Consider the following 23500-nt stretch of genomic DNA (forward strand, 5'->3'; position numbering starts at 1 on the left):
TCAGAGAAACGCCACCCACCAGCTGTCCGCTCCAGCACAAACTCCCATTGGCTGTTCGTAGCCTGAGGGCAGGGCTCTGTTGCCTTTGCTGCTGGTTTATGGAAATGAACCCTTGCATGGGTGTCTCCGGAACCACAGTGTTCCTTCAAGGGTTTGTGGCTTAGCTTCGTCTCCCTTTATTTTTCAGAAGCTGCACAAGTATTTCCCCATCTCGGAAATTGGGGTGCTGCAGGAAGACTCCTCCAATATTGTGGAGCTGATTCGCGTGGCTTTCGAGGTAAGAGACGACCTCTGGGGTCTCAGTCTAGCTCAGAGAATCAAGCCACTGGGTAGGGGGAGCATTCTGCCAGGGAAAGTGCAGTGGAGCCCTTTGCCACCTCCTGGGCAGGTGGGAAGGGGTGATGTGGATGGGTTATGTGCTGAAGATAAGTGCTGTTGGGATCTATCTTTCGTTCTTCCATCCCAGCGTATCCGTTCCAAGATGGACATCCGGGCAGACTCAGTCCCTAAGTCCATGAAGACAGAATTTACCTCCTTGAAATATGTAAAGACAGAGTCTGGCTCATTCCAGGTCACCCGCGGGGAAGTGGTAAGTCTTACACTGAGCTTCTATCCATCTGTAACAATTCTTAGGGTGCCCAGGTTGTGAGTCACCTTATTACCTCCCTGCCTTCAGCATGAGAGAGATTTGCTTGTGCTGCACTGGGTGTCAGCTCCCTGACACCACCAGTTGTCAGACACCCAAACAATCTTCTCTGGGCTATGCCAGCCAAACTTTGCCTTGCAGGTGAACAGTAGATGCACCCCACTCCCTGAGTCCCTTTGAAGAGTTCTCCTATTACGTCCAGCCCCTGACACTGGATGCTCACAGAAATTACCAGGTTTGCTGTCCCCAGGAGAACACTACACACATCTTGACTGGTTCAACACAAGACCAGCTCCTATAGGACATCAGAGCACTGAGATATATTTATAGTGAAAACAATCAGAAGTTTATCATCAAAGATTAAGATTGAAGAGACAGTGAGTAAGGATAATGGAAACAGGATGGTTACATGCAAAACAAAGTAGAGCGCACTTCCTAGAGTCTAAACATAACAGACTAAACCTCTGTCTAAAGAGGCTGATCTCATCCAAAGCAATCTCCCAGCATCTTCAACCAACTGGCCGGGATCCCCCTTTCGTGACTGCAAAAAGCATTGTCCTTTTGCTTCCTCAGTGAAGGATAAAGAGGTGTCCTTTTGCCTTCTCCTTATATCTCCCGCAAATTCATTGTTTGTCCCCAGAATTGGGATCAGGGCTGGCTCCAGGAACCAGCAAAGGAAGCAGGTGCCTGGGGCGGCCAATAGAAAGGGCAGCACTCCCTGCATTATTGGGGCTGCACGTCCGGGTCTTCGGCGGCAATTCGGCGGCAAATCCTTCATTCCTTCTCTTCCTCTTCGGTGGCAGCTCAATCAGGTTTTTCTTTTTTTTTCTTCTTCTTCGCCGCTTGGGGCAGCAAAAAAGCTAGAGCCGGCCCTGGTTGGGATGACCCTTCCTGATGTGTTGACCTCACAGCTTTATGCTGACTTTGTCTGCAAATGGGGCACTTCCATTGTGTTTGCTTGCAATGCTTAATTTACATGTCAACCAAGGCAGACGAGTGAATGTACAGCCTGTGTCTGGCAGAAACGTGTTTGTCAACCCTGCCTGGATTCAGACTTTATGAACATATGTTCATGGTACAGTACATACATACATCACTTTTAAAATATCATCTGTACGTACACGTCACAACAAGTATGAGGATCACTATGACGAAGGGTTGCCAACTTTGTAATATTTAAAAACCAGACACTCCAGCAGGAGTGCCAGAACCTCTCCTGCCCTGCCCCTTCCCCTTCCCTCCCCCCCCCCCAAGGACCCACCCCTGCCCCCCAAGCCTCACCCCTGCCCTGCCTCTTCCCCCAAAGACCCGCTCCTGCTCTGCCCCTTCCCCTGAGCCCCCGCCCCCATTTCTCTCCTCTTTCCCCCTCTCTTCATCGCTCACTGCTTTTTCCCTCTCCCCGCCCCTGTGAGGGTCGGGAGGGACTCACCTACAGAGCTGGGGCTGGGAGCTGCAGCCGCCTGATGCAGGTGGGAGGCGGCCCTGGCTGAGTAGGGGCTGGCGCGGGTGATGGCTAGGCGCCTCCCCACCTGCAGTGACCAGACACCATCAGGTCCCCTTTCCAACCGGATTTTAAGGTCGATAACCGGACACCTGGCCACCCTACTCTGACATAAGCCTTTATTAGAGCCCTCATGTGACATCATTTATGGATAAATACCATGAAAGCAGTGTGCCAATGGTTGTGAGTTTTCAGGCCTGTTAGGATTTGTTGTTCCACAATAGTGAACCTGTTGCCAGTTGGCACTGAGTGGCTCTTAAGGTCGCACTTCTTCTCTTACAGTAGGGTCAGCCACGGGCTGATCTGCAGGTGTCGGGTCATAACCCTCTTGCTTGAACAGGGCATCTGCCATAATATTTTCTCTTCCCTTAATCTGCACAGTTTCCATGCCATGTTCTTGGAGTGTGGTGTAGCAGTTTGGAATTAGTACCTTGGGTTCGATGCAGCTACACCGATGGATATCAATCTGTCAGGATCCTAAACCTTCTGTTAATAGACAGGGCCTTACCGGTTTGACATCCCATACAATGGTATAACATTCTTTTTCCATGACACAATAATTCTGTTCAGTGGGTGTCAGTTTTTTTACCTCAGAAAGCGACGGGCAGCTTTTTGTTCCTTTCCCCCATTTGCATCACCACCGCACCCAAACCAGTGTCTGACGCATCAGTGCATAGTTCAAACATTTTGTCAACATTTGGACTGGGCAGAACAGGCTTTTCTGACAGGATTTTCTTTACCTCATCAAAACCTTCCTGGCAAGCTTTTGTCCCCACCCTGTTTTATTTGGCTTTGGCTTTTGTGCAAGTCTGTGACAGCAGACACAATGTCACTGAAACGTGCACAAATCGGTGGCAATATTTAACCAACCCTGTCAAAGACTGGACTTGTTTTTCAGTCTGGGCCATAGGCCAGATAACAACAGCTTTCACTTTCAGGGGATTGGGAGAAATTTGGCCACCTCCTAACCAATGTTCTAAATAAGGAACTTCATCAGCTTCTGTTTTACATTTTGACACCTGTACAGTAAGACCTGCATCTCTGAGTTTTGTTAGCACAATGCCCAAGTGGTTTCAGTGATCTGACCAAGAACTGCTAAACAGTGCAAAGTCATCAGTATAAACTCAGGTAAAGTCTTGTAGCTCATTTAACACTTGATTAACGAGCCTCTGAAAAGTGGTTCCTGCATTCCTGTGCGCTCCACAAACCCTCATGCCATCCGTCTTGGAGACTTAGCTGGCCCTCATCATCATGGTATCTGAGCACCTCAGTCTTCAGTGTATCCATGCTCACAGCACCCCTGTGAGGTAGGGCAGTGCTGTTATCCCCATTTTAGAGAAGCGGAACTGAGGCACCCAGACTAAGTGATTTGCCTAGGGTCATGCAGGGAGTCTCACAAAGCAGGAAAATGCACCCAGGTCTCCTGAGTCTCAGGCTAGTGTCCTAACTGCTGGGCCATCCTTCCTGTCTTGTGTAGGTTAACAGCAGTTTTGAAATGTGCATGTTCCTGGTGTTATCAGAGTAATAGCTGGACTTAAGCTCCTTGGAGCAGGGACAGTCTTGTCGTGTGTTTGTACAGCATCTAATACAATGGGGGCCCTCATTTATTATTGCAGCTTCTAGGTGCTACTGCAATACAGATGAATAATAGCGGAAGGTACCTTGCAGGCCGAGCCTCTACAGCCAGGGCAAGGTAGTTCCCCACAATTCATTTATTGTCCTGGAAAGGAGATAGCTTTTTTTTTTCTTAAATACTTATCTCCATCCTTCTCTTTATTCCCTGAGAATCTCCCCAGACTCTCGCCTCCAGGGCACCCGTTCAAATCCACCAGAGCAGCAGCTGGATCTAGAAGGAGTGTTTGGCCACTGACCGCTAACAAATGGGTCTCTTCCATTCAGGGCAGCTTCATGGTGCGCGTGAAAGCTCATGAGTACGTGGGCGGGGAGCACGTCTGCAACCTCCCCAAGAAAGAGCAGCACGGGGTAATTCACGTGAAACCCTCCTCTTTGAGTGACAGCCTGAAAATCACCGCCTCCGTCATCTGCGACGTCTGCCCCTGCGAGCAGGTATGGAGGCTGCATTCCCATCCTCTTCGCTTCCAGGGGAAACCCCGGGACATCCTCTGCTCTGTTACAGACCGGGATTGTAATGAATTGGCTAGTATGTGAGCACCACTGCCCTCTACTAGATGGGATCCTCACTGTTCAACTGTGTGTCATATTCCCCTTGCAGCTACCAGCTAATGGAGATTCTCCTTTAGCTCAGGTAGCCAGGGTTTGTGCTTTCAGAGCAGGAATTCTGTCCTTGCTGCTGCCATGAATGCACAAATGGCTGGGGTGAGCAGTGTCGTATCAACTGCAAAGAGCTTGGGGGCTGTGGATTTGTTTCACCATTGGAGGTCTGGGGGTGGAATGGAGTTTACAGATGTGTCTGCTCGGGGTGCTGCGGGCAGCATCTCCAGGCCTTTTGAGGTGGGCTTCCCAAGTGAAGTGAGTTTATTGTTCCCAGCTTCCTGTGGAACAGATTCCTAATCTCGCCAAGGAGACATTTTGCTACAGCCTGTGCACAGAGCTAGGGATACGGTACCTGCTAAAAAGAGCTCCCCTCTCATCCTGCTGAAGATCTGCCCAGCCCCCCCCCACCTTCTCTTCTTCATGTGCCCTCAGGGGCCATCAGCAGAGGGTCCTAGAGACCCTAGAGCCTGCTAGTCCATCTTCTAGGGACACGTGACTGGGTCTGAGTCCCTGGAGGAGGGTCAGTAACGTCCCCTCTCGTTTTTGTTTACAGCAAAAGATCGTTGGGTCATCCAGGTGCAGTTTCAAAGGGGACTTTGTCTGTGGGCAGTGCGTCTGCTATCCAGGCTGGTAAGGATCCTGTCCAGTGCTGCTCCGTAGGGGACCCAGTCCTGGAAACCTCCTCCTCCAGGCTTCAGTTATCAGTGGAGGTCAAAAGATCTTGGCTTAGGCTTTCTCACCCTGTATGTGATGGCTGCTCTCTCTGTGGATGTGAATCTCCCCACTGGGTCCGGTGCCAGGGATCTGTCCCCTGATGGGCCCTCTGGTGCCTCTGGCTTCTAAGGCCTCTCAGTGTGTGTGTGTGTGTCTCTCTCTCTCTGCCAGGCGAGGGGACGTGTGTAACTGTTCCACAGCCTCTTCCAGTGACAACCAGGCCTGCATCCGCCCTGGAGACTCAGAGCCTTGCTCGGGGCGGGGCGAGTGCCTCTGCGGGAAATGCCAGTGCTATTCTGAGGACCTGACCCAGCGCTATGAGGGTGACTTCTGCCAGTTCGACAACTTCCAGTGCCCACGCACCTCCGGCTTCCTCTGCAATGGTGAGTGGGGGCCGAGAGGCTGGCGCCTGCCCGCCTGCGACACGGCTGCTAGCTGGCCTCGGGGGCTCCTGCAGCTCCGTCCCTTGGGGCGCTGCCCAGGCATGATTTTGGTAATGAAGCAGGCGCAGAGCTTTGCCATTCACACCCCTCAAGATGTGAGCTTCAACGCCAGATGTGCAAACGCCCCCCAGTGCAGGGGTCAGATCTGGAGAGTTGGGTCAGGACCCATCTCTGCAAAGAGCTTTTCTGAACAGGACTGTCCGAGAATGGCTGCCAAAGCTTGTCTCATGTGACCCAGACATCCCTTAAGAGTTAGAGCTAAATGCAAATACTAAATCCAACACAAAGCCTGGCTTTCAGCCCGCACCTGGAACAAATCTTGCTGCTCATAGGGACTCTGGGGAGAGAACCCAGGACATGGGGCTCTCAATAGATAGGCCTCTGCTCCTTGAGCTAAAGGAGATTTCCTTTAGTTGGTGATGGTAGTTGCAGTAGATCCTTTTATGCACTAAGAACCAGCTACTAGAGAGGGACATGGCCCCACCACCCGCATCCTGAGCCGGAAGGTTACACTGCAAAGCACAAGGAAGGGAGTGTGCTTTGCTAACCGTAGAGTTGCTTTGGAGCCAGGGCCATGGTGAAGGATTGGTGCAGCTCAGGTCTGATTAGAGCCCTGGGTCCTGGCCCACCCCTCATTGAAGTGAATGGAAAGATGCCCATTGATCTGAATGAAACTGGATCATGTCCCTCATCTGTAATCAGTATAATCAATTGCTTCTTTGCACCATGCAACCAACTATCCCTTTTCCTCTCCCCCAGGGAGAGGAGGGCAGGTGCCCTCAAAGGGTAAAGTAGGAGGACAAAGCCCAGCTACCTAAGATACAGTGAGGGAATCCTCTAGGGAGCAGCTGGGATGGCTCATGGGACTGAGAGTCAAAGGCAGGAATATCCTCAGGGGATCAGGAGCTAGGGATGCTGCCCAATTCAGCACTCACCTGTAGCATCCGCTCTTTCTCTGCAGATCGTGGTCGCTGCTACATGGGTCAGTGTGCATGTGAAAGTGGCTGGGGGGGCCCTGGCTGTGAATGCCCCACAAGCAATGACACCTGCATCGACAGCAAAGGAGTAGGTTACTGAGTGCGGGACTGTTCCATGCTGGGGCGGGGGAGGGCAAACTAGGTGGAGGCTGGGTCTGACTTTCCTGCTGCCCTGGATCCAAAGGGTTCGGGGTCAGAGAGAGATCTGGATCTAATTAAGCTGGGGCGCTGGATGGCCTGAGAGAAGCAAGTGCAGCTACGGGTGGCACAATGCTGTCCCTGGCCCGGTGCTATCCCATGAGTGGGGGAGTTTCTTCCTGACCCCAGCTGATGATCAGCTCCTGCCCTGACACATGAGGATTTGATGGACCGTATCATTTTTATCCCAGCTGGTGTCACTGTCGGTAAGTGATGGGGATGGCGGGGGAGAGGTTGACAGGGCAACGCTGAAGGAGAGCCGCTGCTCTAGGACCTCTGTTACCAGCAGCGCTAAGTGAGGGCTTATCACTAGTGTCGGAGGCTGATCCTGGCCCCTTCTACTCCTGCAGGGGATCTGCAATGGCCATGGGAGATGCGAATGCGGCAGGTGCATCTGCGACAAGTCTTCTCCGTACACGGATCTCACCTGTGAAATCAACTACTCCCTGGTAAGGCTCCCAGTTCGATGGTCAGAGACCAGTACTCCTAATGCATCACCTCTCTGCTCACAGCCTGGCTCCTGAGCCTCTGGGGGAACATGGGGCTCTTGAGAGGGCTGGGGGGAACCCCAAACAAGGCCAAGAGCACATACAGGCTAGAAGCAATCTCCTGGGGATGGTCCTGCTTTCTCCTCAGGCTCGTTAGAATGGTTTCCATCCTGCGGCAGCTAGGCTGGTGTGGCTGCTGAACGGCCACAGAAGGCTCTTAGCCAGGTGTGTTTAGCTCACCGATGCTATTACACTGATAAATACAACAGTATACTAAGATATGTATTCACAGGAAGGGAGCATGCCTAGTGGTTAGAGTGTAAGTCTGGGATTTAGCTCCTGGCTTCTATTTCTGACTCTGAGACACTTAACTTCCCTGTGCCTCGGTTTCCCCAACTTTAAAATGAGGAATATACTTCGCTACTTCTCAGGGGTGTGGGAGACTCAGGTTGTTAATGTCTGTGAAAGCTCTCTGAGATCCTCAGATGAGAGCTGCTACCTCAGGGGAGAATATCAGTGTTGATTATTTTATTGACATGGGGCTGATTCAAAACCCCAGATCTAAATATCTCCTACATTTGGGAAAGTTTGGCTCTGGATCAAAACTTTGTGACCCGGGGCCGGTCTCTGTTGATACACTGCGTGCATTGCATGGGTACGTGCATGTGTTTGAATCTGGGGTTTTGGTTTTGCTCAATATAGAAATTAGGAGCCAGTTGCCAAAATCTAAATCTGGGTTCAGATTCCAAATGCCACCTTTGGGCCCAAAAGGAAAAGCATCCAGGATTGTCTGGGATTTCAGTTTGAATCCGTAAAGGGATTTGAACTGAGCTGAGCTGGGTTCCCACTCACCTTCTGCTGCAGAGTCACTCTTTGTATGTCACCGCCGCACACTTTCACTCTAGTCCCCCCCAGTCTGATGTCCCCTCTCCACCCCCGCCCCTACTCTGATGATGAGGGTGCATGAATTGTCTCCCACACTCATCCTTCAGAGTCCGACGTTGTCCCTCCCTCTCTCCCTCTCACCGTCCGATGTCATGCCTCTGGTGCACAGGTCGTGCTGGGGGTGTGCGAAGACATCCGAAGCTGCGTCCAGTGCCAGGCCTGGGGGACCGGGGAGAAGAAGGGGCAGAAATGCAAGGACTGCCCTTTCAAGATCCAGATGGTGGATGAACTGCAAAAAGGTACTGAGCCCTCAGCCTGCGGGTGTCAAAGCTGTGTGTGTATCTGATGTGGCTTGCCCGAGCCCGGACTGCGTGCATGTGTGTGCGAGCAGCGCCTAGTACAATGGGGCCCAATCCCAATGGGAGCCCCTGGGTGCTACCTCCCATGACAGCAGTTGCCCCCACCCCTGCTCTCTCTCTAGTGAAGGAGGTGAATGAGTACTGCTCGTTCCAGGACGAGGAGGACGACTGCACCTACCGCTACACCCTGGAAGGGGATCCCAGCACACTGCACAACAACACCATCCTGGTGCAGAAGAAGAAAGGTGAGCGGGGCCCTGTTGGGGGGAGGCGGTGTGGCGAAGGCTCAGAGCTAGCAGGGCCTTGTGCCCGCGCCAACTGCTGGTCGCAGCTCGACTCTCTCTCTGCCCCTTGCGGGCCTCAGGGCTGCAAACACTAAGTCTGAGATCCCCTCCGGTGACCATTCTAGAGGCCACTTCTCTCCGAAAGAAGTGTATGAACTTGGGGCTAGTGAAAGGAGCCTCAGAGAGGGCTAGAGACTGCCCCATCCACAGCACAGGCCCAGCATGGGCAGGGGAAGGTGCAAGCTTCCCTCTCGCTGCCCTATGGGGCCCCTGCAGGGCCAAGAGCATGGCTCAGTCTGCAGCTCACGTCTCCAAGAACACCTGCAAACCCTGGCTTGCCTGCCCTGCAAAGGGGAGTGCACTCCACAGCAAGAAGCTGAAATATCGAGGGACCCCCTGGCTGAGCCCCCAGCCACTTCTGGCCCATGGCTTGTCTCTACGCCTGTCCGTAGCACCCCGAGCGCATTGGTGGGGTTGTACAAATAATGCTAAATGAACTGGCCAGGCCGTGGTCACTCAGCCAAGGCTGCCAGCAGAGGGGCCTGGTAGTGCCCATGGGGATGTTACTGGGAGCTGGTTATCATTGTCCCCTGGGAACTGGACTGAGATTCCCCCCAGTTCATCCCACACAGGCAACCCAACAGCCATCAGCTGGGAGCATTTTTCAGTCACTCCCGCCCTAGGCTGGCTTTGAACTGGCTCCATGCTGGGGAAGTGAATGAAGAGCTGGCAGCCGCCTCTCCTTGCCTGGCACTTATGGGTGTCTCTGTTAGTGAGTACCTGGGGCAGTCGCAGGGACGTTACCGGACCTAGGTTTGGCTGCACCCTCCCAAGGAGAATTCTGGCCTGCCCTCTCCCATCCCCCCATCCCTTTCTCTGGCTCCACTCTCCTTCCCTCTCCCTCTCTTCCCACCCCAGACATGCTGGGTCCCGCTGCCCCCAATTAACCGCTAGTTCATTGCTGCTGGTTGCAGAGTGCCCACCAGGAAGCTTCCTCTGGCTCATCCCCCTGCTCATTTTCCTGATGTTACTCCTGGGGTTGCTGCTGCTGCTCTGCTGGAAGTACTGCACTTGTTGCAAGGTGAGATCTGGGTCCCGCCGTGCGGGGCTGCACTCAGACCCCCGGGGCAGGTGTGGCAGATGCAGGGGAATTATCCAAGGCTGAAATCCTAGCTATTGGAAAGCAGCCTTTCAGACCCATCTCTCGGAAGACACTTTACAAAAGGCCCCGCTGCGCCTTTGCTGATCCAGCTGGGAAGCCAAAGGGTCTGAATGTAATGTAATTTGGGGGAAAGAGGGCCAGTTCCCATTGGAACTGAGGGGAGTTTTGCCAGTGGCTTCAGTAGGAGGTAGATGGGAGCTGGCATGTGCCAAACGGTCCCGGCACATTCGTGGCTGTGTCCCCCTTAGGGTAAACACTCCTGCCCACGAGGGACAGCAGTTGCTCTGTGGTTTCGCAGGCAGATGTCTAGGCTTTCTGAACGTGGTTAGCTCCTGGGGTGTTCTGCCCGCACAACCGAAAAGAAGCCATGTTAGAACACAGTGAGCTAGGCAGGGTATTTAAAGGTGGCTACTTCTTAGTGTAGAGCGGGCCAAGGTGAGGAAAGGCCACTGGGTTCTGACTGTATTTGTAAATCCCACGGCTTGCTTGCCGATCTCTTTTTAAATGAAGCCCCTAGTTTTGTGGGCCTGCTACCAAATGTGAGTCATTTTGCGGGGGTCTCCAGAGCGATAACAGCCTGGCTGTGGATGCTGCTACGCTAATTGGGGAGTTAACAATGCAGAGGCCCTGGTGGCTCTGCTGTACCTAAACACCCACTGCCCACCCACCCGCCAAACAACCAAATGCAGCATTTGCCAGAGGAGAACATACATTCTCTCTAGGACCGAAGTTCCCCCGGAAGTGGGGGGAGGAGACAAGATGTCTCTTCCACATGGTGTCCATGCTCCAGCACAGTTGCTGCTTAGCAGGGTTTCCGTGAGCAGTGTGGGCAGGGATTTCCCCCCGGAGGCAAGGCTAGAATGGAAGCCTGCCATGCACGGCTGGGGAGTTTGCAGCCGTCCCCCTTGCTGCTGTCGTGTGCACAGGCCAGGATGGCATGGCGGCTACGGGAGATGGGTGCGGGAGGCAAAGGGACCTGGCCTCAGCATTCCCAGGGGAACTATGACATGGGGTTGCCAGCTCTTGGAGACTGCACAATTTGTATTCGTGCCCCCCCCCCCATGGCTTCCTGTTGCTGATCTAACCCTCTCCAGCAGCATGGGAGGGAGCATTCTTTTGGCACTGTGCTCTAAGGAGCTCCTGGCCATAGGGGGACTCTCCATTTCTGTTTTTTTGTCTCCTAGGCTTGCCTGGCCCTGCTGCCCTGCTGTGCACGAGGTACCTTGTTCTGGGGCGAGGGGGCCACTTTCAGAGAGGGGTAGGACGGGAAGGGGCTGGGCAGGAGCAAGACCCCCAAGTGGGGTTAACCCTTCAAGAGCCTGAAAGGCTCAGCAGGGCAAAGGTTCTTAGTGGAGACCATTAGCCAATGGCCTTGGTGGGAGACCGGAGGGCCTGTGTGTGCTCTCTACGGGACAGAGCCGGGGCTGCTGCTAAAGTGCCCCTGGAGCGCGGCTGCTGAACGGGCATTGTTTGTTCAGTGGACAAGCAGGATGTCCTGCTGGGATGATGCACCCTGGTCCCCCATGAGCCATGCCAGCTCTGGGCAGATGCCGCTGGCATCCTGGGCTTGTCACATGCAGTAACAATCCCTAAGAGCAAAGCACCGAACCTCAGGCAGCAGATGGATCGAGGGTCTCCTGGAAGGTCCTCCTGGGGACAGTGATCTCGGGAGGGGTAAGTTCCACAGGGCCCAGGAAGAGGTTGCAGCTGCTGTAGAGAGAGGACGGTTTAGTGGGCCTCTTATTGGCGTCTTGGCAGAGAGGCCATGGATGAGTTGGGCCATGGCGTCAGAGCTCCCCAGCAGGGCAGTGTGATGGGGGAGCCTGCTTTGTGGATAAACAGAGAGGGTCTGTCAGTCCAGCTCCTCCCACCAGCACCGCATGTGTGCAGGGCAGAGCCTGAGCCTTGGAGCCCTCTGGGCTTTAACCTGCTCCCCCCTCGCCCTGCAGGCCGCACAGTCGGGTTCAAAGAGGATCACTACATGCTACGGCAGAGCCTCATGGCTTCGGACCACCTGGACACCCCCATGGTGCGCAGCGGCTCCCTAAAGGGCAGGGACACCGTCTGCTGGAAGATCAACAACAACGTCCACAAGCCAGGCTTCTCCTCCCACGCCGCCGCAAACCCCAAGGAGCTGAGTGAGTGCTAATGCCGCGCGGGTGGTGGGTTGTGTGTGGCCTCCCACTGACGCCAAAGGGGAAGAGGGTTTGGCTGCCTTGGGATCTCCTCCTGGCCCTTCACTATCCCCAGGTCCTAGTTAGCTCCTTTCCCAGGACAGCACCCCCATTGTGAGGAGACTCCCCTTCCCTTTCTCTTCTCCCGCCCCCAAGGGATAGACGCCTGCCCCTCAAAGTATATCCCATCTCTGTTGCAGTGACTGCGAGGGTCCCCCGGGCCCGCCACCATGAGCATCCCTAGATGTTCCAGCCTAGAACAGCTATTCCCAGCAGATGCCCCATCTCTACCTGCTGCCTTAGTTCAGCAGATGGCTGCCTGGATTCAGCTTTCCACTCTCCCTGCTGCTGCTTTGGGAGAGGTGAGGGAAATGGTCACTCTACTCCTCAATCCAGAGTGGCTGCTTCCTTGGGCTCTGGCTGTGTCTTGCCCAGCACTTAGTGGTTGTGGCAACTGATGGTCTGAGCACTGTGTGAGCCATCCGAGCCCTGGAAACTAGGCGCTGCTGGCTGGGTTGTGGGCCCCCAAGGCCCCGGCGTTGCCTGGCTCCCAGCTGTTCATGGGGTGGTTTCTCTGACTGACAGTGAGGGGGTCTGACCGGGGATTCCTCTCTCCAGTTCCTTATGGCATCTCATTGAGACTGGCCCGGCTTTTCACCCAGAACCTCATGAAACCGGACACCCGGGAATGTGAGCAGCTGCGCAAGGAGGTGGAGGAGAACGTAAGGGGCCAAACCGTTCTCTCTGGGCTTTACCTTTTGTGGCAGAGGGAGCCAGGTACAGCCAGTGTGAGCTGCGGCTCTGTGACTAGGGCCAGGAAAGCAGGAAGCCGGTTGGTTGCAGCCAACAGGGCTGGGGAGCGGATGGAAACAGACATCGATTCTGAAGGGCTTGTCTTACCGAGGAGGTTCTCTCTGCCGGGGGTTTGCCTCCCTGCCGAGGATGGTACAGACGACGGGGAGGCCCTGGCTTCTCTGGCTGGGGTGGCACAGAGAGGTGGGCAGGAGGATGGGGTTGTAGCGAGGGAAAGGGCTGAGCGGAGCTGGCTCGGTTTGCTGGCTGCATGGTGCCTGCCATGCTGAGTCCCCGTGGGGCTGTAACAGACTCTCTTGCTCCTTACAGCTGAACGATGTTTACAAGCACGTTTCTGGTGCCCACAAACTCCAGCAGACCAAGTTCAGGTGAGTGACCCAGGGACAGAGCGGATGTAGGGGTGCTGGGAAGAAGGGAGGGCCTGGGGCACCCAGGGCTGCAAACTCTCCCAGTTCTGACCCCAGGGTGGGCACTCTGACCTAGAGGGGCACCTAAACTCTGCATGGGCAGTTTCCGAGGAGTAATCCTTCCCAGCAGCCCGGGTGCAGTGGTACCCCTAGTACCATGATGTGAATGCCAGGGATTCACACGCTTGCCATGGGCCTCCCAGCACACCCCCAAAGGCACCCATGGGCTCTCTGGACTACTTCTGGCTCCATACATGGGGCTAAAATGCTATGGGTCTAATCACGTCTCACTGAAGTAAATGACAAAATTCCCATAGACTGCAGTGAGGACCCGGTTTTGGCCCTGTAAACATGGTATCCTCTCAGCAGGGAGAATTGTTCCCCAAGGTTAACTCTTTGTAAACCACATCCCTGGGCACTATGGAGTCTGGAAAAGCTGGGTCATAGGGAGCAGCAGGACATGTAGGGAACAGTGCTGGGGGTCGGCAGCTCTGGATGACAAAGCAGAGATGCCCTGCGTGGAACTTGTCAGCCAGAGACTAAGGCTGCGTCCCACAGTATGTGGGGCTCTTCGGAACTCGCGATGGTTTGCCACGCATCGCACAAGAGCAAGGACAGAAACTGTAGCTACAGGGAAAAGTCAGAGGTCGGACTTGAACTCCTGCCTTCAGTGGTCCCATGAGGGTGCTCTGCTGCTGGAGCCAGTGGAGCCGTTCTCTTAGTGCTAGCCTGCTTTAGACAGACTCTGGATACTTAGAGACCTTCATCCCTCCCCAAGTGGGATTTGGTGGGGTTATTCACTTGCTGGTCTGTTTTTTCCCTAGGTTGCAGCCCAATGCTGGGAAAAGGTAGGTGGAATGTTCACGTCTCTCTCTGTCCGTCCGTCTCTCCGTTCAGCTCTGCACTCCTCACCTGTGCGGGTGTCTGTGTGTGGCGTGTGTGTATGGGCTGATTGAAAGCTTTGATGGCTGACTAGTGCTGTGAATGGCTGGTTGGAAGAGGCGTCTGATGACAGAACAGGGGCAGAACATGAACTCCTTTCTCTCCTTCCCCTGACTGGGCTGCAGGCAGGACCACACAATTGTGGACACAGTGCTCACTGCTCCCCTTTCGGCCAAGATGGAGATCGTGAAAGTGACGGCGAAACATGTCTCTCAGGAAGCTTTCAATGAGCTGAAGGTGACGCCGGGTTACTATACCGTGACCTCTGACCAAGGTAGGAGCGGGGTTGAGCTTATTGACCAAGGCAAAATAGGGGTTTGTGAGGAGGGACCCTCCCAGCTATGCCCTTTCACCCTCTCCGCCTGCGCAGATGCCCACGGGATGGTGGAGTTCCAGGAAGGTGTGGAGCTGGTGGACGTCCGGGTCCCACTCTTCATCAGGGAGGAAGACGACGATGAGAAGCAGTTGCAGGTGGAGGCAGTTGAGGTCCCCATGGGGACAGCGGCGATTGGACGCAGGCTCGTCAATATCACCATAATCAAAGAGCAAGGTGAAGGGGGCGGAGGGGGTGTGATAAGAAATTCTCAAACCTAGGTGAATAGCTCCTAAGGCCAGAAAGGACCATTCTGATCTAGTCTGAGCTCCTGCACAACACAGGCTGGAAACCCTCGCCCAGGGATTCCTGTCTCCAGCCCAGTGATTTGTGTCTGAACTAGATCATCTTGATTTGAAGACAAGGAGGGAAGGAGAATTTCCCAGAGCTGGTCCCTCCCTTCCTGTGCTGTCCTGGCTGGCAGCCCCCATCCGCACTTAGATGGCTCGTGCTTTCAGCAAAAGCCGTCGATCATGAGGCTAGGAGAGACTTTTTAGCTGGGTGTGAAGGGATAACTCCAGATTTCCTCTGTTCCTTTTTTGGGGTTCCTTCTCTCTGACCTTCCTCTTTCACACCCTTTTTTCTTTCTTAACTTTTACGTAATCTCTGAGTGATGCCCCCAACTCCATCTTTCCTCCTGGTGTTTCTTCTTCGAAACTACGCTGTTGAGACTACCGGATCCTCAGGTCTTTTGCGACAGTTTCTTACTAATGTCTTCAACAGTATGGTGGCTTTAAAGAACCCAGCTCTATTCAGTTTGTGTGTGTTTCTAAGAAGCCTCCATCAGGTATTTGTTTGTTTCACACGGTCCACCTATCTGACTTCTTTCAGCCAGCAGCATCATCACCTTTCTGCAGCCAGCCTACTCTCACAGCCGCTTCGACAAGGTGGCCAGAATCCCTGTGCGTCGGGAGATCGTGGAAAACGGAAAGTCCCAGATCACCTACAGAACTCGCGATCTCACCGCCAAGGATGGCAAGGTGAGGACTGTGCTTCTTGGTACTGGTGGAGCTGAGCATGGTGGCATGAAACCCAGCAAGCTGGGACCAGTAATTACAGGGGCTGCCACAGCAGAGACAGATCCCAGCAAAATGAATGAATGGTGACTATACTCCAGGGGGCGGTGGGAGAGATGTGACCTGGACGTCTGAGCACAGAATGGGGGCCAGGAGCTCTTGCGTTCTCTTCCCAGCTCTGTCCCGCCAGGTTTGCCTGTTGGAGGCCTGGGTTTGTGGCTAGTAAAAATGTCACTCTTTCTGTCATCTTGACCAGCCTTCTGACATGCTTGTGATAATGGACTGTTTGGGAAAGCCAGGATAAATCAGGAAGCTCCCCAGCAGGAATCATGTGCTGGTCATGTCCTGCAAAGCTGCCTGCAGCAGGGTCAGCCTGGAGAGGTCCTGCTGTATAGACTATACTGCAGGAGTGATAGCACTAGAGAAGGGAGCGTGTGTTTGTGTTTATATTACATGAGAATACAGCTGGGTTCCTTTCGGAATCTGCTACAGTACTGAGCAATATTCCATGGCTATGTGGAGGGTTGGGGGGACCACACTAATGAGCTGGATGGATGTGGATGGAGAGGGGGCGGGCATGCTGATGAGACATGTCCTGTGGATGCAGTGTGGGGAAGGACTCAGTAACAAGCCATGTCCCGAGGATGCTGTGGCTAGGGAGTAATACACTATTTAGCATGTTCTTTCTTCTCCTCTCCCAGGACTACATGTTCGCGGAGGGCGACTTGGTCTTCCAGCCTGGGGAGACGCAGAAGGAGGTGCAGGTGGCGTTGCTGGAGCTGACCGAGATAGATGCCCTTCTGCAGAACCGCCAGCTCAAACAGTTTGCCGTGGATCTGCTCAACCCCAAGTACGGCACCAAGATCGGCAAATACCCGCAGACCACGGTGACCATCACCGACCCAGGTGGGCGTGCCTCGGGGAGCCGTGCTTTTCCTGCATCGCCAGGTCCTTGTGCCATGTGCTGCTGGCAGATTGAATGACTCTAGGCCAGGGAAAGTAGCACGAGGCATGTGATCACTACAGTGAGTCACATCAGGGATGTGTACAGATGCGTGGCCTGAGCTACCAGAGATGCTCCTTTGCTTTCATGGGCGATGCCCTTGTCTCAGCATGCTGCCGGTCTGGGTCCCAACCCCAGCTGCCTGGGGCGGTTAATGAGACAAGGTGGATGAGGTGACATCTTTTACCGGACCGACTTCTGTTGGTGAGAGAGACAAGCTTTCGCCCTAGGGTGACCAGACGTCCCGATTTTCTAGGGACAGTCCTGGTATTTGGGGCTTTGTCTTATATAGGCACCTATTACCCCCCACCCCGTCCCTTTTATATTTTCCTGTGTCAGTTCATTCAAGAGCCTAGTGATTGTCTGGTTGCAGCCACATAGTTGTTGTTGGGCATTTAGTGCACTAGATGAGGTGCACCGTCCAGTTGTGATCGGCTCGTGTAGGAACCCGGGACCTTGGAAGGTATGTTGTGGGGGTGTTGATCGTTGTAGCCGTGGAGATATGTCTGCAGATTTTGCATGTTGTGCTGGTGTATTTCAGGATATAGTTTTGGTTCCCCCTGGTGGTCGACGTGCATAGACCGTATCTCCCTCCCAGAGACTGGGAGGAGATGGATCATGTGAATTGCAAACCGAAGTGGAATTGGTTTCTCTGTTTCCTTTCCCTGTGGATCTGGGTGCAGGTAGCAGGGGTTTTGGGGGAGTCGATAAACCACATAGTACTGTCTGCAGCGTTAATGTTTTAGTCCCATGGGGCTCCGTGGGGTTTAGATACCTGTGCAACCACACGTGAAGTAGCCCTTCCCGCATGAGCCAGGCTATATGGGTTGAACGGGAAGCCCTATCAGACAGCTGTGTATTCTCCTCACTTGTTGGGTAGATGGTGATAATGTCATTATTAGGTATGTACTTGACACTGTCTGTGCGGTTTTGTGGAACTGTGATCCAAAGGAGAAACCATTACTGAAGCAGGATAAAATGCACAATAGAAAAGCCAAATGCTTCCAGAAAGCCAAGCCAAAGCAGCTGGTGTATTCACGGATTCATTTCCGGGGCACAAGCCCCGCATGCATCACAGAAGAGGCAGTGTGGCTCAGCAGCTAGTTTCGGGGACAGGACGCCTGGGTTCTATTCCTGACTTGCTCCGACTTGCTGTGTGACCATGTCACAGTGCCGCTGTGTGCCTCAGTTTCCCTTCTCTGCAAAGTGAAGAGGATACTGATCAGCTCCTCAGGGATGGCTTGAGACCTAATGTAGTAATGGCCGTAAAGCACTGAGAGAGCTGGAGAAGTGGTGATGTAGGTTGTCCCATTCTCACTCCGTCCTGCTAAGGGATGGTCACTGATGCACTCATAGCATTTCACTCTCCCCACTGCAGAGGTTGTAGATGGCATACAGATCCCAATTGACCTGGGCCAGTTCCCTCAGTCTCCCAGAGGCAAGCTGGGTGTACCGCTCAATCCAAACGCCCAAACTCTAAGCTCCAGGAAAATCCGTTTCAACTGGTTACCACCGCCTGGCAAACCCATAGGGTACAAGGTAAGGGCTAAACCAGTTCCTGGGGTGGACATGGACAGCCCATCATCCTGGGGTGTCATGGCCACTCCAGTCCAATGATCCTTCATCCTGCAGCGGGGGAGGGGAGAGAAGGTGCTGGAAGGTGGGAGGGCATCATGGGCTCATGAGCTTGCATAGAGCTTGATGGGTGGGAGCAGGATGTCCTGGGTGGATTCCCTCCAACCAGATCAAATCTTATTCAAGTCCAGTAAGGGAAAGTCAGCAAGGGGCTTATCTCTCATATGAAGCCTGCCTGTCTGTCTGGTGTGGGGGTGGGTGGGGCTGGGGTGGCCTTGGAGTTTGTGGAAGGGAAAGAACGTGCAGTTCAGGGGAGAGCCAGGCATTGTGCCAATCTTCCCTGCTCACCTTTGTCAAGGAACCTCGACCCTTAGCTCCAGTGTGCCTCGCTACTCCAACCCTCTCCACCCCCCTCCAGTTCAGCCACTGCCCCTCATTCCTTCTCTGATGCATATCCCGACTCTTATTCCCCTCATTCCTTCTCTGATGCATATCCCACGGTCCTTAGCTCCAACATAGCTTTGCCAAGGCACAGGGAACTCAACCTGCAGGACCTGCCTTGCCGCCGCCTCTCTCTCCTGAGCGGTAGCGGCTAATCATGCCTGAGCAGCAGAGCCCACTGGGGACTCAGACATATTTCCCTTAGATGTGAAGTTACATTTCTCCAGTGGGGAAAGGCCACTGTGTTCTCACTGCACTCCCAAAGGGGTGTTGCTAGGGCATGAGGGATTAGCGGGCAGAGCTTCCTGCCAGGGAAAATGGGGCAAACTCCATCATTTAGCACAGAAAGAACTAGCCTAGGCAAAGCTCCAGAAAATGTACCGGAGGGAACAGTCCCGCGCTGGGAGTGGGCAGGACTAGATGGTCAGTGTTGAATGTAGGGTGAAACTCCCCCATCCCGTGCAGACTGTACACCACTTATTCTCTCAAAATAGGGCTTCATTGGTGCATGGGTCTTCTCTGACCACTTCTCTGACCATTGCGTCCTGCTGTACAGAACACTCACTACCCCAGCCTGCCAGAGGCAGCGGGTTTCATGAAGTTTGCCCCTGGTTTATAATCGCTCTTGGTGGCAGGGAAGAGGAACTGAAGGAGAATAGGGGAGGGGAGAAGTACTTATGGTTTTCCCTTCGATGGTAGGTGAAGTACTGGATCCAAGGGGACCCTGAGTCGGAGGCCAGGCTGATCAATTCCACAGTGCCATCAGCAGAGCTGAATAACCTATACCCCTACTGCGACTATGAGATGCAGGTCTGTGCCTACAACAGCATGGGCGAGGGGCCCTACTCGGATGTCACCCACTGCCGCACCCTGGAGGACGGTGAGCTGCTCCCCCTGGCTTGTTCCCACAGGCTCGCGTGGTGTTTGTGGGGATTATATCCTAGTGGCCACCTGATGTGGCCAGAGGACACCAAACCCTGTCCCGTGTATTGAAGGCTGATGCCTCATTGGAAATGTCTTCAGGACAACCTGGTCTTTTAAAAGGCACAATCTGGTGGTCTGCACCCAGGCCTGGGAGCCAGGCACAATCTGGTGGTCTGCTACCAGCTCTGAAATAGGTGCCATCTCTGGCTTTGGCCCAGTCACTGAACCTCTCTCACCCTGTGTCCCCAGCTGGGACATCTTAGGGTATGTCTACACTGCCTCTGGGAGGGAGCCTCCTAGCCCAGAGCCACAGACTTGTGCTAGTGTAAAAACAGCCAGGTAGCCATTGCCAGGAGCTCTCTCGCACACACATGCTTGAGAGCCCAAGCTGCAACATCTATATCACTCTTTTTAGCATGCTAGCCCAGGGGTGGGCAAACTATGGCCCAAGGGCCTTTTTAAGCCGGCCCATGAGCTCCCACTGGGGAGCTGGGTCTGGCTTTGCCCTGCTCTAGCGATCCAGCCAGGGCACTGGGTCGTGGGCTGTACTATGTGGCTCCTACATGCTCCAGTGGCGCCCTCTGGTGCTCCAATGGGAGCTGCAGGGGCGGTGCCTGCAGATGGGGCAGCGTGTAGAGCCACCTGGCCATGCCTTCACGTAGGGGCCAGAGAAGGGACATGCCACTGCTTCCAGGAGCCACTTGAGGTAAGCGCCACTCGGAGCCTGCACCCCTGAGAGCCTGTCCTGATGCTCCAACCCCATGCCCCAGCCCTGCTCCCCCTCCTGCTCTGCAAACCCCTCAATCCCAGCCCCGCTCCAGAGCCTGTACCCACAGCCAGGAACCTGCACCCCTTCCTGCACCCCTGCCCCAGACCTGATCCCGCCCTCTGAACCCCTCGGTCCCAGCCCAGAGCACCCTCCTACACCCCAAACTCCTCATCCCCAGAGCCCATACCCCCAACCAGAGCACTCACTGCCTTCTGCACCCCCAACCCCAATTTTGTGAGCATTCATGGCCCGTCATACAATTTGTATTCCCAGATGTGGCCCTCAGGTCAAAACATTTGCGCACCACTGCGCTAGCCTGCGTCTGTGGACCTGGTCTAGGAGACTCGCTCCCTGGTGCAGTGTAGACGTACCCTTATAGGCCTCATTTTTTTTAAGAGCTGAGCAACCTCCATACCAAGTGATTAAACTCAAGTCCCATGTTTTATCCCATTCTCATCACTTGGGGTAATGGGGATATTCCCCTGCCTTTCCCGCAGGGTTGTTGTGGGGATGAACTGGTTAATGAAGATGAAACAAGTTGTGTGAATGTGTTACAAAGTGCTATAGGTCCAAGAACTGCTCAGATCCTCATAAATGGAAGAGTATTTGCTTCTCTGGGTACCAATCTGAACATCTTACTTCATCTTGTATTGCACCAGTCAGTAGTCGGGGATGGCTGTTTTATTAAATCTTGCCATGAAAACAACAAAAAAGCAGAAGGCCCCAAACAAATGGAAACCTGAAATATTGATCACAGGATTCCTATTGCCCAATGACAGCCGGATGTCTTATGAAGCTCTGAATGGAGCTAGAGGAATAAGGGATTTTTTGGTTCACTAGCAATTCTGAAAAATCAAAAGAACAGAATAAAATAAAATTGCGGGTTAATCAAAACATTTTCTTTGATCCCAAATGTAACATCTCACTTGGGTTTCAAGCATTTTTAAATGGTTTTGATTGCTTTTTTTTTTTTTAAATAAAAATGACAGGAAATTTTGAAACCAGAAGTCATTTTGAAATGAAAAATGGAAACGTTTCATATTTCAAGTACTGAGATGAAAGGTTTAGGATTTTTTTTTTCCAAAACAATTACGCGAAATCAACATGAATTCATGAAATGTTTCATGGCATTTTTTGCCAAAAAAAGGTTTTGATCAAAAAATTTCGCCCAGTTCCTAGTTGGGAACACATCTACCACTGCTAGTGCCCACGTCGTATAAATCCTCTTTGTTAATGTGCTTCTGAATGCTGTGTACCGCACCTTCATGAGTGGCAGTGGAATAGGCGCCCAAGGGGAATGTCTGAGGACGTGAGAATGAAGCATTGGGAAGGTGGCCACATTGCGTGAGACCCAATGGCATGTCTTGTGTCCTCCTATCTCTGGGTTGTGGCTGGCAAGACTCTTCCTTCCACCCAGATACCTTCCTCCAGGGGGCCAATCAGAAAGAACCAAATTGCGGGAGGAGAGGAGAAGACAGTCCATCATGGACACGGGCAGCGATAGGCATATGGAAGGGTCTAGACGCTCTAGGCTCTGTGATGCGTTTTCCAGCACCTTCCAGAGCAACTGGTGTAAAATAAGCATGTGGTGGTACCACTGTCAGTCGGGAGATCTCCCCAGATCGAGCCAGTTGTCCCATCGCTCACACCCAGAGATATCCAGCCCTCCCCGCCTGCTTGTTTCCAACCCCGCCTCTTTGTTCTCGTTCCTGTTAGTTCCCAGTGAACCTGGGCGTCTGGCTTTCAACGTCGTCTCTTCCACTGTGACGCAGCTGAGCTGGGCTGAGCCTGCTGAGACCAACGGGGAGATCACGGCCTATGAAGTCAGCTACGGACTTGTCAATGAGGACAATGGTAAGAGAGGGCTCCCCCTTGCCGAATGGTCCGGTAGAGGCGTCTCCATCGGACTGAGACACGAAGACCTTGGCAGAAACAGCCAGCAGCTGTCCCCAGTCATTCGCTGCTCCCACCCTGGAGCCATGAACTGGGGTTGGGAGCAGCCCACGTTACGATGAGTGAGAGAGCAGAGGCTGTTGGGGAGGTGGGTGGTGGTGGGATGCCAGAGCCCAGGACAGAAGTTCAGTATTAAGGACATGATCCTGTGAGGTCCTGAGCACCCTCAGCTCCTGTTGACCTCCTCTGACTTCAGTGGGCATTGGGGATGCTTCTCACCTTGAACAGTTTAGGAATGATGCCCTGGGAAACCCCCTGCTGGAGGCCCATTTCCCTGTTCGCTTTGGGAGCTTCCCAGAAGTGAAGTTACACCCCGAGAAACAGACACTCAGGATGGCTGACTGCACGACCGGTAACATCACCCGCCTCTGTCCTGGCACCTGCAGCCCAAGTCTCATTGAGACTTTGGCCGTGGGGGGCTCCATGGAGCTCGCCAGACAGGATCTGGGGGGTGCAGTCTGGGACTGTTGAGAGGAGGACGGAGGTAGTGGTGCAATGCAGACACCGTCTGGGAGCAAAGCACAGTGATGAAAGTAGAAGTGAGCCCTGTGAAGCAGGGTTGCGAGGTCTCCCGCTGCCATTCCTAGACATGGGGCCCAAGCCACAAGGTTCAGATGAACAGCCACAAGTGTGAAGGGCTCTGTTGGTTTGACCCATTGATACAGGCCAGCTATGAAGTTCAACCGTGTTTGGGGGAGTTTGGATCAGAGGGTTTGCTTCTGGCCCATCTCTAGTCTTTCCTTAGAATGCAATGGCAGGTGAAACCCGCGCTGTTTGTATTGCTCTTAGGAAACAGCGAGACTCCTCCTAAGAGGAGGGGCTCTAGCTCTGCTCGATGCCTGCACCCCAGCACTGCTGACAGTCTTAGAGGCCATGGGGGGCTGATGACTCAGCGATAGCTCAATGTGCTCCTGTGTGAGCTGGATCGAACTCAGGATCTGATGGGTCCTTCGCTCCCCAGGCCGAGTGAGACTCTCCCGTCAGTCTGTAGCGCCCCCTCTGGATGTGTTGGGAGCAGCGTCAGTGGGAGACGAGGGGGTGTTGGAGGCAAGGATGGTCAGCACGACAACTCGGAAGATGGAGGGGAGCAGAGCTGTGACTGCGCGCAGCTAGGCCGCTGGCCGAGCGGCTGAGCTGTGTGCACAGTGCGGACACTGCAGCTGCAGTGACCACAAATACAGGAGTGGGTGCGTGTGTGCAGAGGCCGGGGTTGGGGGG

The 23500-nt window shown here is 53.8% G+C and overlaps 1 protein-coding gene across 1 annotated transcript in view; it reads left to right on the plus strand.

The window, feature by feature from the left end:
• The window catches only part of ITGB4 (integrin subunit beta 4), a 44884-nt gene that overhangs the window by 12247 nt on the left and 9137 nt on the right, over positions 1 to 23500 (plus strand). The window contains exons 9-30 of the mRNA XM_077834015.1: positions 188 to 277; positions 467 to 589; positions 4047 to 4214; positions 4936 to 5012; positions 5268 to 5479; positions 6501 to 6604; positions 7065 to 7163; positions 8257 to 8386; positions 8569 to 8691; positions 9705 to 9811; positions 11077 to 11110; positions 11842 to 12030; positions 12685 to 12788; positions 13189 to 13247; positions 14111 to 14134; positions 14354 to 14502; positions 14599 to 14778; positions 15433 to 15581; positions 16319 to 16523; positions 17999 to 18159; positions 19336 to 19516; positions 22046 to 22183. Coding sequence (XP_077690141.1) covers positions 188 to 277; positions 467 to 589; positions 4047 to 4214; positions 4936 to 5012; positions 5268 to 5479; positions 6501 to 6604; positions 7065 to 7163; positions 8257 to 8386; positions 8569 to 8691; positions 9705 to 9811; positions 11077 to 11110; positions 11842 to 12030; positions 12685 to 12788; positions 13189 to 13247; positions 14111 to 14134; positions 14354 to 14502; positions 14599 to 14778; positions 15433 to 15581; positions 16319 to 16523; positions 17999 to 18159; positions 19336 to 19516; positions 22046 to 22183 — 2806 coding nt within the window. The remainder of the gene's footprint in view (positions 1 to 187; positions 278 to 466; positions 590 to 4046; positions 4215 to 4935; positions 5013 to 5267; positions 5480 to 6500; positions 6605 to 7064; positions 7164 to 8256; positions 8387 to 8568; positions 8692 to 9704; positions 9812 to 11076; positions 11111 to 11841; positions 12031 to 12684; positions 12789 to 13188; positions 13248 to 14110; positions 14135 to 14353; positions 14503 to 14598; positions 14779 to 15432; positions 15582 to 16318; positions 16524 to 17998; positions 18160 to 19335; positions 19517 to 22045; positions 22184 to 23500) is intronic.

This window comes from Eretmochelys imbricata, chromosome 14 (assembly GCF_965152235.1).
Source record: "Eretmochelys imbricata isolate rEreImb1 chromosome 14, rEreImb1.hap1, whole genome shotgun sequence".
NCBI lineage: Eukaryota > Metazoa > Chordata > Testudines > Cheloniidae > Eretmochelys > Eretmochelys imbricata.